This window comes from Paroedura picta, chromosome 2 (assembly GCF_049243985.1).
Source record: "Paroedura picta isolate Pp20150507F chromosome 2, Ppicta_v3.0, whole genome shotgun sequence".
NCBI classification, from domain to species: Eukaryota; Metazoa; Chordata; class Lepidosauria; order Squamata; family Gekkonidae; genus Paroedura; species Paroedura picta.
The window spans coordinates 84,297,263-84,315,945 of NC_135370.1; the positions used below are offsets into that span (position 1 = coordinate 84,297,263).

General features: G+C 46.4%; 1 protein-coding gene across 2 annotated transcripts in view; it reads right to left on the reverse strand.

Annotated features, from left to right (window-relative positions):
• The window catches only part of CDHR5 (cadherin related family member 5), a 45,846-nt gene that overhangs the window by 5,604 nt on the left and 21,559 nt on the right, over positions 1-18,683 (reverse strand). For both annotated transcript variants that reach the window (XR_013228258.1, XM_077321375.1), the window contains exons 12-15: positions 15,493-15,565; positions 11,962-14,456; positions 9,762-10,152; positions 3,239-3,387 (exon numbers count right to left, since the gene is read on the reverse strand). Coding sequence is in view for 1 of the 2 variants with exons in the window: in XM_077321375.1 (XP_077177490.1) it covers positions 3,239-3,387; positions 9,762-10,152; positions 11,962-14,456; positions 15,493-15,565 (3,108 nt within the window). In the remaining variant the exon portion in view is untranslated. The remainder of the gene's footprint in view (positions 1-3,238; positions 3,388-9,761; positions 10,153-11,961; positions 14,457-15,492; positions 15,566-18,683) is intronic.

Genomic DNA, 18,683 nt, shown 5'->3' on the forward strand with positions numbered 1-18,683 from the left:
TCCTGACAGAGCGGTTTCTCAGTGGAACAGGCTTCTTCGGGAGTTGGTGGGTTCTCCATCTTTGGAAATTTTTAAACAGAGGCTAAATAGCCACCTGATGGAGAGGCTGATTCTGTGAAGGCAAAGAGGTGGCAGGTTACAGTAGATGAGCGATTGGGATGTGTCCTGCATAGTGTAGGGGGTTGGACTAGATGACCCATTAGGTCCCTTCCAACTCTATTATTCTATGATTCTATGAGTCAGGCTTAAGGTTCTGATAATCACCTTCAAGGCCATACACTGTTTGGGCCCTGAGTAACTGAGAAACCACCCCACAGAGAGCACTATGCTCTTAACATCAACAAGCTGGTGATCCATGGCCCAAGGAATCTCATTTGACCTTCAACAGAGCCAGGGCTTTCTCTGTCCTGGCTCCCACCTGGTGAAATGAGCTCCAGATGGCATCAGGGCCCTGCCAAAAGGTCTTCAAACGATTGAAATGGGAACAACACCTTTTGTTATACTGAACTTTTAAATATGGTTTTTCATGTTAATTTTATATGACTTTTATAGTGATACTAGGGGCAAAGCCCATTGTATCCAAGAATACAACGGGCGCTAGAGCTTGGCAGTGGGAAGAGGAAGGGGAGGAGTTGTCCAGTCTGTAAGGGCATGGGGTTGAATGTGTGTGTTGTGTGGGAGGTTGTGGTGGCATGGTGGCAAATGAGGGCATGGGTGTGGAGATATGGGTGTCAAGAACCTGTGGTGTGGAATGTTCATTGAGTTTGGGAGAGGACTGACCTTTGGGAATTTTGGCATAGTGGTTACAGATGAGCTTTCCAGAGTCACGTCCTGAGATATGTGAATGGAAAATCAGACTGGAGACTCTTCTTAGGGGAAGATTACATGGCAACCAATTAGGCCACAGACACCGAAATGCCCCTCTGCCCTAATACACATGGGGTAGTCACAGTACACAGGTGCCCACCCTATTCCTTCTTTTCCATTTTTTCACTGTTGATAAAATGTTATGTGCCCACGTGCTTCTTTCATGGTTGCCCCTTAGAAGAATGGATTTTTGTACCCTATTGCTTACTACCGAAAGGAGTCTCAAAGCGGTTTACAAACACCTTTTCCATTCGTCTCTCCACAATAGTCAACTTGTGAGGTATGTGGGGTTGTGAGAGGTCTGAGAGAACTGGGAATGGGCCGCAGTGACCCAGCAGGCCTCAGATGTATCAAAGCATTTTCCAATCGTCTTCCCTTTCCCCATAGCAGACTCCAGAGGTGGGATAGCGAGCCTCACAGGGAAGCTGGCAACCCTAAGAAGAAGACTCTCTGTGCACAGCAGTCTTGACCTTAGTAAGGTTTTTTATACTGTTTGCCAGGCCAAGGTTATTTGCCAGGCCAAAAAGTCATGTCAGTTACCCAGCCATTTACTTGTTCTCTATTTACAGTTTCAGGGTGTAAATATTTATTTAGATCTTTCTGCACTTTCCAGACTCACAGGACTGATAATGGTCTGCCTGTCTGCGCCCCAGAATACAAACAGTTGCTGGTAAGGGCTGACCATAGCCCATGGCCCAGGAGGGACACTCCTGCACCTCTCCCTACCAACTGCAGGCAAAAATGACTCCTTTGAAGGCTGAACTCTGAGGCATTGTACAATTTTGAAGTCCCATCTCCAAACCTCCAGGAATATTTCCAACTCAGGGGTAGCCAACCTCCAGGTGGGGCCTGGAGAGCTCCTGGAATTACAGCTCACCTGCAGAGTATAAAGCTCCCCAGGCAGAAAGGGCTACTTTGGACAGGGTTGTGGTAGAGAAGAAACATTTAAGGCCTCCTACACAGGTTGTTGTTGAATTGAAAGACTTGAGGTCTACTGCACAGGGTTGTTGTGCAGATGAAACAGGAGACAAAAGAGCCAGTTTCTTCTGCAGAATAACGCTGTGCAGTGGCCTCAAATCTGCAGAGAGTTGCAAAGAAGAAAGACACATGGCTTGGCTGTGTCTAGCCCCCGACCAGAGCAGTATTTTAAGTGAGAAGGGGCTTTTCTGTGGCCTCCCTGTCAGGCAACTGTTTGGCAGAAGGGGAAAGTCCCCCCCCCCCAAAAAAGGAATGCCCTCAGGCTCCCCTGCGTTGCTCTCTGAAGGAAAACGCCTCCCTCCCCTCAGTCAGGGCCTGTCAAAGGCTCCTTCGCAGCAAGCCTGAAGGGAGTGGGGAGTGAGAGCACTCTGCAGCCTCCTGCCAGCTCTGTCTGGGTTCTGAGGCAAAGTTACAGTTGGACATGACAGTTAGGAGAGCCTTGGGGCGAAAAGGGCTGGCACAGCCTCTGTTCTCATCCCCCTTCGTAGCCCTGCTGACCTCCTCTCCCTTTGGTGGTCAGGAGCAGACTGGCAGCCAGACTGGACCGGATGAATGGAATTTTGGTCTGTCCTGGTGAGGGGCCAATCGGAAGGCGCTTCGCTGTGAACTGCCTTGAAATAACTGAATGAATGTGAGTTTAGGGCTTTCAAATTCAGAGGTTCCTGGAAGTTGGTTGACATGTACTTATGTTGAACTTAGCCTAGCACATGTTCATTCCTTGTGTTCCTTGATTGCTGTTCAGTTGTGAGGAAACAATGGGGGCTGATTCCATTTTGGATCATTGTTTGAATAAGGCAAGGAAGCTTTTTGCTCTGTCTGGCTCTTAAGCCCTGGCACTGTTCAATATAGGAAGTCTTTATTATTATTTTTGAGTTCCTTTGCTAGTTTTAGATTTTATTAACCTTTCATCTACTGATGCCATGTAAATTCCTGCTCTCTTCTCTGCCTACCTACTCATATCATGCTTTAGTCATGTTGTCAGAGTAAACTCAGATAATACTGTGCTTCTTTGGGATCTTTGTATGGGAGGATAAATTAGATGCACTGTAGGCCAGATGGTGGCATCCTCCATCAGCTTGACTTTGGGCTGGGTCAGGATGTGGGTTTGGGGTGAGAGTGGAGGTTGTAACAAAACTTTGCACCTACCGGGGAAGAGGGCAATTTGCACTTGCTGTAATAGAATTGAATACACATAAAACTGTAAGATGGTTTTGACAGTGGTGCGTGTCAATGATTTATTTATTTTTTTGGCCATAATTCTAACACCACAAATGGAAACAGGACTAAAAAAAATTTAAGTTCCCACCTATAATCTATACAAGAAAAAAACCCACCCTTTCTTTATTCTTGTTTGTTCTTCCCCAAAATAAATGAATGGCAAAGGCCCACTTACGTGGTCGCTGTCTTCTCCATCTTTCTGTTTCCTCGAGCTTTTGTAATACTTGTAGATCATTCCGAGCAAGAGGACCAGTATAATTACTAATAAGCTCCCCAAAACAGCACCAAGAATAATCATGTCCTTTTCTTTACGATCAGATTCAGCTGCAAGGAAACAAAAGACCTCTTTCAGTAAGCATTGTATTATCAATCCCACATCAGTGAAGCTGCTTTTGCAGTTGAGGCAAAGAAGAAATTCTGAAAGAGTTGCCTAAAATGACTGCAGCATTACTGGATTTTCTACTGCCTTGTCCTATACTTCGAATAGCAGCCTGACAACCAAGAAATGTAACAGATGAAGCTTTTCTTGGCACGGGGAGAAAACACTGGCAGTCTTCAAGCAAAGGTTGGATACACACTTTTCTTGGATGCTTTAGGATGCTAGGGCTAATCCTGCGTTGAGCAGGGGGTTGGACTAGATGGCCTGTATGGCCCCTTCCAACTCTAGGATTCTATGATTCTAAATAACTCAGTTTTTTAGCAAGTCAGGCTCATGATACTCTGAACACTGGAGCATTCCAGCCTCACCTTTTTGCTCTCCCAAGAAAGTCCTTGCATGGGTGCATGCCTACTCTGTGGGGGGCTTCAGACTTGCGAGACTGGATTTATATTTGTCCCCATCATGACAGGTAGGCATCATTTTGGGGGAAAAATTGAATGGGGGAAAAGGCTAGTTTGAATTTTTCCTCTCAGAAAAAAACATGTTTTTTAAGAAGAAGAATTGGTTTTTATACCCTACTTTCTCTACCTTACGAAGTCTCAAAGTGGCTTACAATCTCCTTCTGTTCTTCTCCCCACAAAAGGCACCTTGTGAGGGAGGTGAGGCCAAGAGCATTCTGAGAGAACTATGCCCAAGGTCACCAGCAGGCTTCATGTAGAGGAGTGAGGAATCAAACACAGATCTCCAGGTTAGTGTCTGCCGCTTTTAACCACCACACCACACTTGATGTGTCATCTTAGGGGCCACCACTGTGTTAACATGTAGACAGAAATTTAAACTGGCCTTGACAAGCAAGAAGAGCTTAACCATGCAATGTTGAACATATCCAGTATCTCATTTAAATGGAGTCCTCAGCTACTATGTCTGCAATATTGGCATGCTACAGATTTCATGTGCTAATGCTGTACTCATTACAGGAGCGTATGTGTTGTAACCCAATTTAAATTAGGTATTAGGTGCATATGAGGTTGCATGCGTAAGTAACATTTAAATTGAGATCCCAAAGGAACCTTGGCTAGCATATGAATCTGCTTTTAAAATAGCTCCCTTATGTTTCTATGTCTAGGAATGCCAGACACCCCAGTGATATAGGGTATGGCAATCAGGATTCATACCCTGGGGTGCATCCTTGAGGGGGATGCACAGGGCTTCATCAAGACCCCATGGATAGTGGATGTTGCATACCCTGAGCAGCCCACTCCCCTGACACCTGTCCTGGTGGACAGAGGATGGCTCAGCAGCGTGCAGGCAGTCCAGCTGCAGACAGCCCAGCTCCTAAGTACTGCAGACCTGAGACTGGGGGTGGTAGACACTTGTGATGGTGTGACAACTGACAGTTGCCCGGCATGCACCCATGCAACCTTCCCTCTGTCATAGGTATTGGTGTGGGTCAGCCCCTTGAGGGCTGCCAGTCACCTTTACTGATGGCAGGGACAAGCCAAGGGACTTGCAGCCTGAGGTGGCTGACTTCTCTGCTACTGCCCTCAGTAGAGGCAACAAGACAGCAGGTGCTGCAGGGGCCTGGTTTGCGGGTGGGCATTTCTCTCCAGAGGACCTGCCCATCTACTAAGTCCTGCCCACCCACTTGCCCTGCAGTATTGGCAGTGGTCCCCTGCTCCCAGGCCCCACCTCTCCATTGCCAAACAGTGAAATTTCTTTTTTTTACAGTGACTTGTAAAAAAAGGGAGTCTCACACAATGTTTTAGTGATGTCCCCAATGGGACTTCAGCAAGTCCTGGAAGCAACATGGGCAAGTCAGGGGTATTTGGGCAACACTCTGGCTATTGGTCAAAAATCTGTGGTAGAAGCTAATTCTACCAGAAAGCTTTTGCCCCAAAACCAGAGCATTGCCCCGACATGCCTCGACATATTAACCTCATTACAGATGAAAAAGTATTTGCCCGTGAGCTTCTTTTAACTATACTGGCCTGTTTGATGTTAGAGGACCATTATATGAATAATCTACAAGTAGTCGAGATGGCGAGGCACACAAAGGTTCCTGCTGTACCCTTTGTTTAATTTACTACAGATAGATAGGGGAGTTGTAAAGTCATTATTCCTCCCCCCCCTTGTTCCTTAAAGTCCAGTCAATTTCCTTGAGGTGCTTTTCTTAACAGCCATTCCAGGCCTTTGAAGGAGTACTAGTGCTGGGCTAGTTCCTGCTCCCAGCCAGCCATACAACCGTTTATCCTGGGAATACAGGTCAATGTTTTCCAAGGCTGACTTGATTTCACCTCCCCTGGAGAGTTGTTCTTTCTCATTTCACATTCTTATGCCATAACTATAAAGCAATCTGTTTCATTAATCAGTATAAAGAGGGAATAATAAAATGATTCTGAACATTATTGTCATGCCTATATTATCTGAAATTATGGACTTTGAATATTGGTAGTACATTTTGATTACTCCCAAATAGATTTATTATCACCTGAACTGAAAGAACTAGCACATTGTTCAGACTTCTCTCTATGACCTATGAACAATGCTATAAGTAGTGACTGGTATGCTCCAGTGATACACAGCGCTGCTTTTTAAAGGAATGAGGAGGCCTAAGTTAGTATTATAAAAATTACCTGGTAAAGGTCCAGGGTTAAATATTGTTAAAAGATCTCAAATAACAAAGACCCCTATCTGAGACACTGGAGAGCTACTGGCAATCAGTGTAGACCAGCCTTTCTCAACATTTTACCATTGAGAAAACCCTGAAACATCCTTCAGGCTTCAAGAAACCCCAGAAGTGATGCAATTGTGCAGAATATGGTTGGGAAGCACAGCTGTGTACGTGCCCACCTGGGGCCCCTTCCCTTCCCTTCCCTTCCCTTCCCTTCCCTTCCCTTCCCTTCCCTTCCCTTCCCTTCCCTTCCCTTCCCTTCCCACTCCCTCCAGGCCCATCATTGGCTATGGGGGGGTGTCAATTACTCAATAAATGTTTAACAAATTTTAAAAATATATTAAAAATAAATCAACTCCCACCCATTCAGGAAACCCTTCCAGGCCTATCCAGAAATCCCAGGGTTTCACAAAATCCTGGTCGATAAAGCCTTGTGTAGGCAATCTGAATTAGATGGACCAGTGATTTTTATGGAACTGGTTCTGAACCCAGCATCATTCATCTCAGAAGGATAAACAAACAAACAAAACATCTTAACATCGGCCATTTCCCAAAGCATGAACTGACTTCAGGTGCCAATCCAAAATCTACCGAGATTAATGGATGAGGATTATTTTCATTATGACTTCAATGAGTTTAGATCAAACTTCCAAAGCACTTTGTCCTTCACAGAACAGTGATGTATAAGAGGGCATTTTAAACAAAGAGAATGGAATGGCCCAGGAACGCATCTTCTTTTATAATAAAATATTATTGTTATCTACACAGATTATTACTATGGGTATCACCTGGTTATACTGCATTGTCTTTACCAAGTAATCCACTCTCTGTCTTGTTCATAGTATACCTTAAAATTGTTGTTTACATTAGTTTGTAATTATATAATCCTAGTCCCATTGCATTGTTCTTTGGTTGTTTTATGTTATCTGATTGCAATCTGATATATCCTATCTTTTCTGAATCTCAGCAAGAAATGTAGACAATAAATAATTAAAATGTTACTAAAACATACAAGATAAAGTGACAGCAACTATAAATGGAAAGCAGCATGGGGCTCAACACCTCTGCATACAATTTAAGAAACTTTTTTTCTTTGGTACTGTACTCAGACTAGTCCATCCCATTCTGGAATCAGCATGTCTGCCTAGCCAATGACCACCACATTGTCCCTTCTTTCACCAGAAGAGGAAGATAAAAGAATGACCCTTCTGCTGAACAACCTGATCAGGATCCCTGCGTACAAGAGGAGGTAAAATCATCTGGAATATGGATCAGATACTTCTGTATTTGAGAGACTTTTTGCGACAGCACTCTTCCTCTGGAGCAGCTCAGCAACATGGAGGCAACTCTTCAATCACCAGAGATTTCTACAAGTGAAAAGCAGGAAGAAGCACAAGTACCTGTACACTTCTGTCCTCTGCTCCCAAGGACATTTCCTTGTTCATGTCTTTCACTGAAATTCCCCCAGCTCTGACTCACCATCTTAGAAGCAATCACAAGGACTCACAGCCCTGTTTTAGGGTTAGAACAGGGGTCCCCAATGTGCTGCCTGCTACACCTTTCCTAGCACTGGCCAAGTGTTTTTAGAAAGTGGGTTGAGCAAGGAGGAGCTTTTGCCCAGCAGGGCTTCTGATTGGCCACTAGAAATTTGATTGGCAATGCAGACTTTTAAAATGATGCTTCAGCAGCAGCTGCCACAACAGCACAAGGGTCTTCCCTGCAAGCTGCAGCAGCCATTGAATAGCTATCTCCACCACCTGCAGTAGGCTTTTTGTGGCTGCCCTCACCACGTTGTATCAGAATTCCAAAGGCTTAAGAAAGTTGGAGACCCTTGGATTAGAGAGAAACTCCTTTAAGAGAGAATAGAGGTGGAACCTGGTATAGACATCCTTCTACAGGAGTATTTTAGTTCTTGGATTGATTCAGAGGACCAGTGCTGAAGCAATATTTCAGACTGCCAGGATCCTGAAGTCCCTTTGTCTTTGAATCATGAAGTTTTCCCCCTGTTTGATTCTACCTACCATCCTATAGATTTTAACTACAAATTCGGCTGTTGTTTTCTCAGTCTAGAATCTAGATCATACTCTGCGAAGTGTTTGCCCAACTGAGGAGAAAAATAAATTTTACTGCAGTGTAGCAAACAGAATTGCCACTAGAAATGCTCAAAAATAAGGAACACACACTGTAAAATGATGTATTATGTGCTTCAGAACATTAGCACTATCTTATTACACTACTAGGGGCAAAGCCCATTGTATTCTGAAATACAATGGGTGCTAGCATGGGCGCCGGTGGGGCGGGGGGGAGGGTCGCAGGGCTGGCTGCGGGCCCCCCCACCACGGCATCCCAGCTGGCCCCTCTCCCCCCCAATTCTGCCAGCTTTGGCGTGGCGACAGAGCATGCCCGGTTTTTCTCCGATGTGCCAGGCCTGCTCCCGTCCGGCCCCCCCTCCCCCTGACTGCAGCATGGCAAAAGGAGCAGGGCCAACACGTCTCTGACATGTCGGGCCTGGTGTTCTCACTGCGGCGTTGGCTTTTCGCCCCCTCCCCCCGCGTCGATGTGGCCAGAAGAGCAGGCCCGCCGCATCTCTGACGCAGCGGGCCTGCTCTTGAGGGCACGTTGAAGCCTTCGTGCGCCCCCCCTCCCCACCCAAGGACCCTGCCTTGCAGGCGGGAAAGGAGCAGGGCCACCGCGTCTTCGACTTGCCGGCCCTGCTCCTTTCCCGCCAGCAAAGCTTCTGACGGCGGCCAACTCACCGGGCAGTCCAGGGCAGGCCAAGTGGCCAATGGGAGCCGCGTGGCTCCCCATTGGCCACTTGGCCCTGGAGTGACACTCGGACAGGCCAATCGGGAGCTGCAAAGCAGCTCCCGATTGGCCCCTCTGAGTTTTTATCACGGGCTTGGCCCGCCCCGTTCTCCTCCCACTTTGCCCTTACTGTTTTATTTATACTGCTCCATAGGAGCAGTTTACAGATACCATCCTTGTCATAATTAAAGTCGCCTTTTGCAGTTCTGGTGCATCCTTTTCCATGAGTATTTCTGAAATAAATATATAAAGAACCGTTCCTTGAAATAGGGAACAGGTAGCAAAATGGGGGAAGACACACATTAGCAGGAGAGGCAATTTAGTTTAGGAGAATGGCTAAGAAAGGTAACTCCATCTGCCTACTGCTAGTGACATCAAATTCAGGGGGTTCCCATGAATGTTTTTAAGCTGAAAATCAATCCACTGGGATATTCAGTCACAGATTTCATATAAGCATGTTGTTTGGCACTGAGGTGATAACTTTGAATTTTTATTTTTCATTTTACTGTACTGCTTGTCTACATGCCACCCTTGCAGTTTATCTCCAACTGGGCCTATGGGTCCATCCCATTGTAACCACTTGATCCCTGGATTGTGAGTCCTCTCTGATCAACAGGATCTTGATCTCAGCTACACAACCACTTTGCGTGGGTTCACATCTACCTTAACCATTCTGAATGCAGACCTTTCTAAAGGCAAAGGTGTATGAATTTCATTGAGTTTTGTCTGGGATTCCTCTACAGCTAAACAACATGTAATCATGTCTGAAAACAAAGTTTTGGAAGGAAAACACTGAAAAACAATAAAATGAGAGAAACATTTTGGTGATCAATAATTGTCTACCTGTCCCTGCTGGAAAGGACACAGATCCAGTTGATCCACTAGATGTTGATGATATTGGAGTGTTGGACAGCAAGGCAGTTGATGAGGCAGTGATTGTTGAGGTGACACTTCTTGTGGTAGATTTAGATATCAAACTTGTGGACTGGAGAGTTTTTACTGTGATTGAAGAATGAGTTGCAGATTGAACAGTCCCCCTGGTTGTTGTTAAATGCTTGGTGATTTCAGATTGTGAAGTTGTTCTAGCATTAGGCAGTGAAACAACACCTGTTACAGTTATGGGAGACTTTGTGGATCCACTCTGAGAAGCAGCTGTAGTCTTAGTTGACTGAAGAATGTCAATTGTTGCTTGGCTTTTTCTTGTTATGGGAGAGCTGCTACTACTTGTCTGAGGCTGTGAAGTGTTGTTGTTATTATTATTAGTAGTAGTAATAGTAGTACTATTTATACTATAGTAGTAGTCATATTTATTTTAGATTTTAGATTTAACCCTTCCTGGGAACAGGCTCAGGATGGCTAACAACAACAAAACATATACAAAATAGAATAAAACATTTACAAAGCAGCAATATAAAATTTAACTAACACCCCCCCCCCCAATAGAGTGTAGAATTATGGCTACATATGTCAAAAAATATGTCATATCAGTTGTCATATGGTAGGGAGGTGGAAAGGAAGGGGGGGCCTTTCAGATGTTATATTGTGTGTAAACTCAACCATATGCCTGGTGGAAGAGTGCCATCTTACAGGCCCTTCAGAACTGTGACAGCTCCAATAGGGCCCAGATCTTGGCCAGCAACTCATTCCACCAGCCTGGAGCCAGGGCGAGGAGGAGGAGGTGGAGAAGAAGAAGAGGAGTTGGTTCTTATATGCCACTTTTCTCTATCCAAAGGAGACTCAAAGCGGCTTACATTTGCCTTCCATTTCCTCTCCCTACAACAGACACCTTGTGAGGTGGATGAGGCTGAGAGAGCCCTGATATCACTGCTCAGTCAGAACAGTTTTATCAGTGCCGTGGCGAGCCCAAGGTCACCCAGCTGGCTGCATGTGGGGGAGTGCAGAATCGAACCCGGCATGCCAGATCAGAAGTCCGCACCCCTAACCACTACACGAAACTGGCTCTCTATTCAAGGCCATTCACAGTTCTTTGGGGCCAGGACTACCAGTAGGTTGGAATTAGCAGAGTACAAAGCTCTTTGGGACATGCTCAGAGAAGTGGTCTCTGAGGCGCGCAGGTCCCAGGCTGTGTAAGGCTTTAAAGATTAAAACCATAAACTTAAGCTGGAATTCAACAGGTAACCAGTGCAGCTGCTAGAGGGCCAGTTGAATATGCACTCTCCATGTGGTCCTGAGCCACCACATTCTGAGCCAACTGTAGTTTCCATAGCAAGATCAAGGGTAGGCCTGCATAGAGTGAGTTACAGAAGTCTAGCCTGGAGTGATCTGCACCTCCATAGAAAGGAAGGCATCAAAGATCACCCTGAAGTTCTGGATGGTGTGTGCTGATTCCAGACAGGGGAGGCACACTTCCTCTTCTGGTCCCCTCCTTCCAGCCAGAGGTCCTCCATTTGTGAGGGGTTAAATTTCAGGTGGCCTTGTTGGAGCCACTCTGTCACAGCTCCCAAACACCTGGCCAAACACTGAGGTAGATCATTCAGCCAGCAGCTCATTAACCACATACTGGTGACACCCTACCCCATATCTCCAAACAAGCTAAATTAGAGGGTCCCTTAAGATGTTGAATAGTATTAGGGAGAGAATCATGCCCATAAGGTAATCCACATTGGAGTTGACAGCAGTATGAGAGTTCTTCCCCACTAATGACTCTCTGTCCCCAACCTTGGAGAAAACTGTCCCGCCAATGCAAAGCTGGCCCCCGTATCCCCGTGTTAGTGAGGAAGAGAGCCAGAAGCTCATGATCTACCAAGTCTAAAGCTACTGTTATAATAATATGAGCAATGCTGACCCATCTTGGACTAGCTGCCTTTGGAGATAATCTGGCAGAGCAACCAAAACCATCTCCACCCCATGATCAGGTTGGAAACTGAACTGGAGTGGGTCCAGAACTGAAGGTACATCTAGGTATGCTTTTAATTGGTCCACTGCCACCTGCTCTACCCCTGTAGTTATCAGTGATGGATCCAAATGCTGTAGCATGCCTCCCCATGATATCAGCACTACTAGTTTTGCTTGTTTGGCTTACCCCTGTTATGGGCGATGTGGTTGTCTGAGTCTGTGAAGTGTTCACAGTGATGTAGGATGATGTTGCCGTAGTTACCAATGGTGGGATGGTGGATCCAGATGTTGTCGTAGACCTCCCTGTGACACTAGCACTACTAGTTCTGCTTGCATGGCTTATCGCCGTTATGGGAGATGTGGTTGTCTGAATCTGTGAAGTATTCACAGTGATGTGGGATGATGTTGCCGTAGTTACCAATGGTGGGATGGTGGATCCAGATGTTGTCGTAGACCTCCCTGTGACACTAGCACTACTAGTTCTGCTTGCATGGCTTATCGCCGTTATGGGAGATGTGGTTGTCTGAATCTGTGAAGTATTCACAGTGATGTGGGATGATGTTGCCGTAGTTACCAATGGTGGGATGGTGGATCCAGATGTTGTCGTAGACCTCCCTGTGACACTAGCACTACTAGTTCTGCTTGCATGGCTTATCACCGTTATGGGAGATGTGGTTGTCTGAATCTGTGAAGTATTCACAGTGATGTGGGATGATGTTGCCGTAGTTACCAATGGTGGGATGGTGGATCCAGATGTTGTCGTAGACCTCCCTGTGACACTAGCACTACTAGTTCTGCTTGCATGGCTTATCGCCGTTATGGGAGATGTGGTTGTCCGAGACTGTGAAGTGGTCACAGTGATGTGGGATGATGTTGCTGTAGTTACCAATGGTGGGATGGTGGATCCAGATGCTGTAGTAGGCCTCCCTGTGACACTAGCACTACTACTTTTGCTTGCATGGCTTATCACTGTTATGGGAGATGTGGTTGTCCGAGACTGTGAAGTATTCACAGTGATGTGGGATGATGTTGCCGTAGTTACCAATGGTGGGATGGTGGACCCAGATGCTGTAGTAGGCCTCCCTGTGACACTAGCACTACTAGTTCTGCTTGCTTGGCTTATCACCGTTTTGGGAGATGTGGTTGTCCAAGACTGTGAAGTGGTCCCAGTGATGTGGGATGATGTTGCCGTAGTTACCAATGGTGGGATGGTGGATCCAGATGTTGTCGTAGACCTCCCTGTGACACTAGCACTACTAGTTCTGCTTGCTTGGCTTATCACCGTTTTGGGAGATGTGGTTGTCCAAGACTGTGAAGTGGTCCCAGTGATGTGGGATGATGTTGCCGTAGTTACCAATGGTGGGATGGTGGATCCAGATGTTGTCGTAGACCTCCCTGTGACACTAGCACTACTAGTTCTGCTTGCTTGGCTTATCACCGTTTTGGGAGATGTGTCTGTCCAAGACTGTGAAGTGGTCCCAGTGATGTGGGATGATGTTGCCGTAGTTACCAATGGTGGCATGGTGGATCCAGATGCTGTAGTAGGCCTCCCTGTGACACTAGCACTACTAGTTCTGCTTGCTTGGCTTATCACTGTTATGGGAGATGTGGTTGTCCAAGACTGTGAAGTGGTCCCAGTGATGTGGGATGATGTTGCCGTAGTTACCAATGGTGGGATGGTGGATCCAGATGTTGTCGTAGACCTCCCTGTGACACTAGCACTACTAGTTCTGCTTGCTTGGCTTATCACCGTTTTGGGAGATGTGGTTGTCCAAGACTGTGAAGTGGTCCCAGTGATGTGGGATGATGTTGCCGTAGTTACCAATGGTGGGATGGTGGATCCAGATGCTGTAGTAGGCCTCCCTGTGACACTAGCACTACTAGTTCTGCTTGCTTGGCTTATCACCGTTATGGGAGATGTGGTTGTCCAAGACTGTGACGTGGTCCCAGTGATGTGGGATGATGTTGCCGTAGTTACCAATGGTGGGATGGTGGATCCAAATGCTGTAGTAGGCCTCCCTGTGACACTAGCACTACTAGTTCTGCTTGCTTGGCTTATCACCGTTTTGGGAGATGTGGTTGTCCGAGATTGTGAAGTGTTCACAGTGATGTAGGATGATGTTGCCGTAGTTACCAATGGTGGGTTGGTGGATCCCCATGTTGTAGTAGGCCTCCCTGTGACACTAGCACTACTACTTTTGCTTGCATGGCTTATCACCGTTATGAGAGATGTGGTTGTCCGAGACTGTGAAGTGTTCACAGTGATGTGGGATGATGTTGCCGTAGTAACCAATGGTGCGATGGTGGATTCAGATGCTGTAGTAGGCCTCCCTGTGACACTAGCACTACTAGTTCTGCTTGCTTGGCTTATCATCGTTATGAGAGATGTAGTGGTCTGAGACTGTGAAATGTTCACTGTGTGGCTTGGAGATGTTATTGTAGTTACCAAAGGTGGAATGATGGATACAGATGTATTTGTTCCAGGACTTCCTGTGATACCAACAGTACTACCTGTATTTGCAGGAAATATTGTTGGGGATCCAGATGGAGTTGTAGGAAGAGTGTTATTTATTTCAGTTGTTATTGAAGAACCTGATGGATTTGGAATTGTAGTTCTTGTTTCTGGGATGTTTATGGTGACTGTGGTCGCAGTGGTGGTAGTTGTTGGAATAGTAGTTGTACCTGGAAATATATAAAACATTGGCTTAGCCACTTTGCCAGCGATAACTAACTCATTTTTTTACTCCTAGAAATCATATTGTTTGTCCTTGTGAAAGACATATGGATGAAGGAAAAGCTGATAACAGCATAAGAGTCCTTCTATAGTGCGTTAGTTCATAAAAAGTTGCAATTTTGATATTTCTCATTTTTTCACATTTTTTCTGCAAATCTAGGGCTTTTCTACAGTTTGTAGGTTCATGGCTCCAATCTCTGGATTTAAGTATCCACGCATTTGGTCACATTAAGGTTTAGATATCCTTAACACTATTTCGCTCCCTTATATATTTGGGAAACAGCCTCCTCGGAGGAAACTGTCCAGGGCCCTGTCCATCCAGGTCCACCCTGATTGGCCCTCCCCCTCCAGCTCCCACCCTCCCTCCTTGCCTGCTAGAAGCCTTTGGCTGCGGTCTCCATTGTCGCCCATGAGGAGAGAGGCAATGACAGTGATTTGCGGACCGCAGGTACGCTCCTGCTGGAAGGGAGCCAGGGGGAGTTTGCAACCTCCCTTCGGGCCGCAAAGCCCTGTCACCACTGCCGGGGGGGGGGTGCTTTCCACTCCCTTTAGCCCATTTTGCAGGCCAAAGAGTGCTGTGGCCACCCTCTCACGCCTTCCTGCCTGCCGCCCCTTTCAAAGCCCATTTTTAAAATGGGCTTTGATACTAGTATTAATATAATCACAATCACACAGGAAATCTCATTCCCTCATCCTACCCAATCTGCCTCCATTTTCCCTTCTTCCTTTGTCATCACAGCCTCCACAGCTTGCTCATTATCCTGATTCCATCCTTCACAGCCACTCTTAACCACTACAGCTCGTGTGGAAGTGAATTTTGGACGCAGCCCTAGGCACACTTAACTAAGGCAAGTGTAAACTCCACTAGAGACAGCCAGACTTGGTTAGCAAATATTAGGATTGAGCTTCACATTTGTATCAGCAGTCTCTTTTACCCCCAATTTCACATGCACTATATAAGCCACAAAAGCATTTCCAACATACTTGCCAAAGGTGTGACATCTATAGTGATCACTGTGCTTTCCTCCTCCATAGTTGTCTTATCATTAGCAGTAGCCTGCAAAGATATTAAAGTGGATGTTAATCCCTTACTTAAATGCACATTAAAAAAAGACAAGACTGCATAAACATACTAAATGTATGAGAGCAGCCATATTTATTTGGTATAGACTAGTCATGTTATTACGATTTGAGCCTATATATACTGTGACCTATGCATGGAATCAGTACACTCCAATGTTGCATTTGTCTAGTCTAAAAGCACTAGACCCTTGTAACAGTCTGTGCATGGATGGGTAGATTGAGATGGCACATCCAGCCCAGCACAATCATGAGTACACAGATACAATTAGAATATCTGCATAGGACTTCTGGTTTATTTTGTTGAAAAGGAATTGCCTTTATTAACTATCTTCACATTTATGTCAGTATCGAGCTATGCCACAGTTTTGATTTTGGTGTGAAATATCTTTTGCCACACAGGGACAGCAAAATACAATGGAAATAGCCTATGGAAGAAGTGGGACTCCTGCAAGCTCTGAGGAAGCTATCATGGCGCACACCACTGGCCATCAAGGCGCTGCTGCCTCCTCATTGGTTCTTCTCCCACAACCCCTCCCACAGTACCTGAGCAACAGAGCAAGGAGGGGAGAGGACGAGGTGGCTGCTTGAGACCATGGTGTGAGGCCAGGCATGAGAAGGGGTCCCAGCTGCCCCGTACATAGTGGCTCACCAAAAGAGGTGAGCAGAAGGAGGCAGGGAGTCCCGCCCAGCTGCCTGCCAGGCTGAGCACAGGGGCCATGGGCAGTGGTGGAGGAGGGCAGCAGTGCTGCCCAGCTGCCCATCAGGCCAAGCTCAGGGGCTGAGGCAGCCCCAAGTGCTTTCTTAATAGTGGTAGAGGGTAGCTGGGGGAGCGGGGAGGCTGGCTGTCTGGTGCAGATCTGGAGATTGTGGTGACAGCTACTGCCATCAATATCAGTAGCACTGGCACCATACAGACCACTGACCCGCGCCTATTTCAGTAGGCTGCCTTCCATGGGCTGATAGCTTCCCCCCAAAAAACCGGCACTGCTGAGCCTTGCGCGCACAGCAAGACAATCCTCAGATGGAAGCCTGTGCTTATGGGTGAAGTAAGAGGGCATGTCTGTGATGGTTATGCTTTGCAAAACAACTGCGTTTTGCTTATGGAGGCATCTAAAGCTCCTATTCCCCCATCCTACTGATGACCCTTTGGATCAGTCCTCCTGGAGGGGGAAGAAGGCACTGTGTGTGTGTGTGTGTGGCTCGGGGTGGTGGATGCCAATGCAAATTTAATCAGTAGCCTTCCAAAACGAATTTTTAGTCTATCACCTATTACAGCTCTGTACAAAAAAAAACATCCTTTGCCAGCCTTCAGCGAGAACTTGAGGATCCCCTGGAATTACAAGTCATCTGTAGACTACTGAGATCAGTTCTCCTGGAGAAAATGGATGCTGGGGGTGGGGGGTTGAGTCTGTGCAATAAGTAATAATTTAAGTGATGCAGTACAAAGAAAAGGGACCGGGGGGCTCCATTGTGACTTTTCAAGGAGGAGAGAGGGAGAAGGGGGAGACACCCAGATATTTGCATCCCACCCCCATGGTGTTTCCGCATAGATTTTATGCGAGAATCAGATCCTCCAGAAAAGGCAAAACAATAATGCTCTGTCATTAACAGCCTTGCTCATGGGGAGGAAGGGGGGGGGGGAGGTTGCAGGGTGAACCTGTGCAACTTTACTCAAGAGCAAAGCAGGACTTTGCAGGACCAAACTGTGTGTCCTCCTGGGCCCTGTCAGTGCTTTGTGTAGTCTAGCATCAGGGTTCCATGGGTCTTTGCTCCCCAGTGGATGGAGTTGCCAGTCTATAAGTGGGCCTGGAGATTTCCCACTATTACAGCTGATCTCCAGGCAGCAGAGGTGAGTTCCCCTGGAGAAGATGGGCTCTATGGCATTGTATCCCCCTGATATCCCTCCTCCCCCCCCACCAAATCTCCAGATATTGCCCAATCTAGAACTAAAGATAAAGATAAAGGTATCCCCTGTGCAAGTACCTAGTCATATCTGATCCTTGGGGTGACGCCCTCTAGCGTTTTCTTGGCAGACTCAATACGGGGTGGTTTGCCAGTGCCTTCCCCAGTCATTACCGTTTACCCCCCAGCAATCTGGGTACTCATTTTACCGACCTCGGAAGGATGGAAGGCTGAGTCAACCGTGAGCCGGCTGCTGGGATTGAATTCCCAGCCTCATGGGCAGAGCTTCAGACAGCATGTCTGCTGCCTTACCACCCTGCGCCACAAGAGGCTCTTAATCTAGAACTAGATGTGTCCAAAAGGGCATTGCAGAGCCGGTAAATGGCAAAAGAGAGCAACCAAGATGATTAAGAGAGAAGGCTGAAGACACTCAGATTATACAATTTGGGGAGGCAAGGATTGAAAGGGGGGTCATGATAGGCAAACCAGAGCTGTTGCATAATATGTTTCACATATATATTATATGCGAGAATCTGATTCTCACACCATTTTTTAAAAAAATGCAAAACGGTTGCTGGCATATTATGCCCTGTTTGCTATTGGAGAAAATAACATTTGAGTTTACACAGAAATCTTTTTCTTGTCTAGTGTGTCTCTCAGCATACATACTTCTGCATCACCAGAAGTTGCACCAGATGAAGACATTTCACCTTAATTATCTTGCATATTCTAATTCCTGGGAGAAATAGACCAAAATCTGTCAATAATATTGGCATCTATTTTACCATTCTACTCAGCCAAGTTTAAAGTATGTCCCAGTCAATGGAAACTTCATCCAATTGAAATGGCTGTATAACCTACGTCATCAGTAAACTTCATTCTCAGCATAAATCTACGGATTGGTCCATGTACAAAGGAAACAGAAAGTTCTACGAACTTCAGGGACCTTCCAGGTTTGCACAAAAATCTGAAAACTTTTTTTAAAATTGAAGAGAGGTGGTGAAATGCCCCCCTGAAAGAAGCATTGTCAAGAGTTGACAGGCGGTGCAACTTGGTCAGCCTGCCATTGTCAGCTCACAGGTGGGAGTAAAGGGTGGGAAGAACGGGAACCACCACTGTTCCCTGTCAAATGGCCCAGAGGAGGACTGGCAAGTTGGCAGGCAGAGGAGTAAAGGGGCAGATGAATGAGT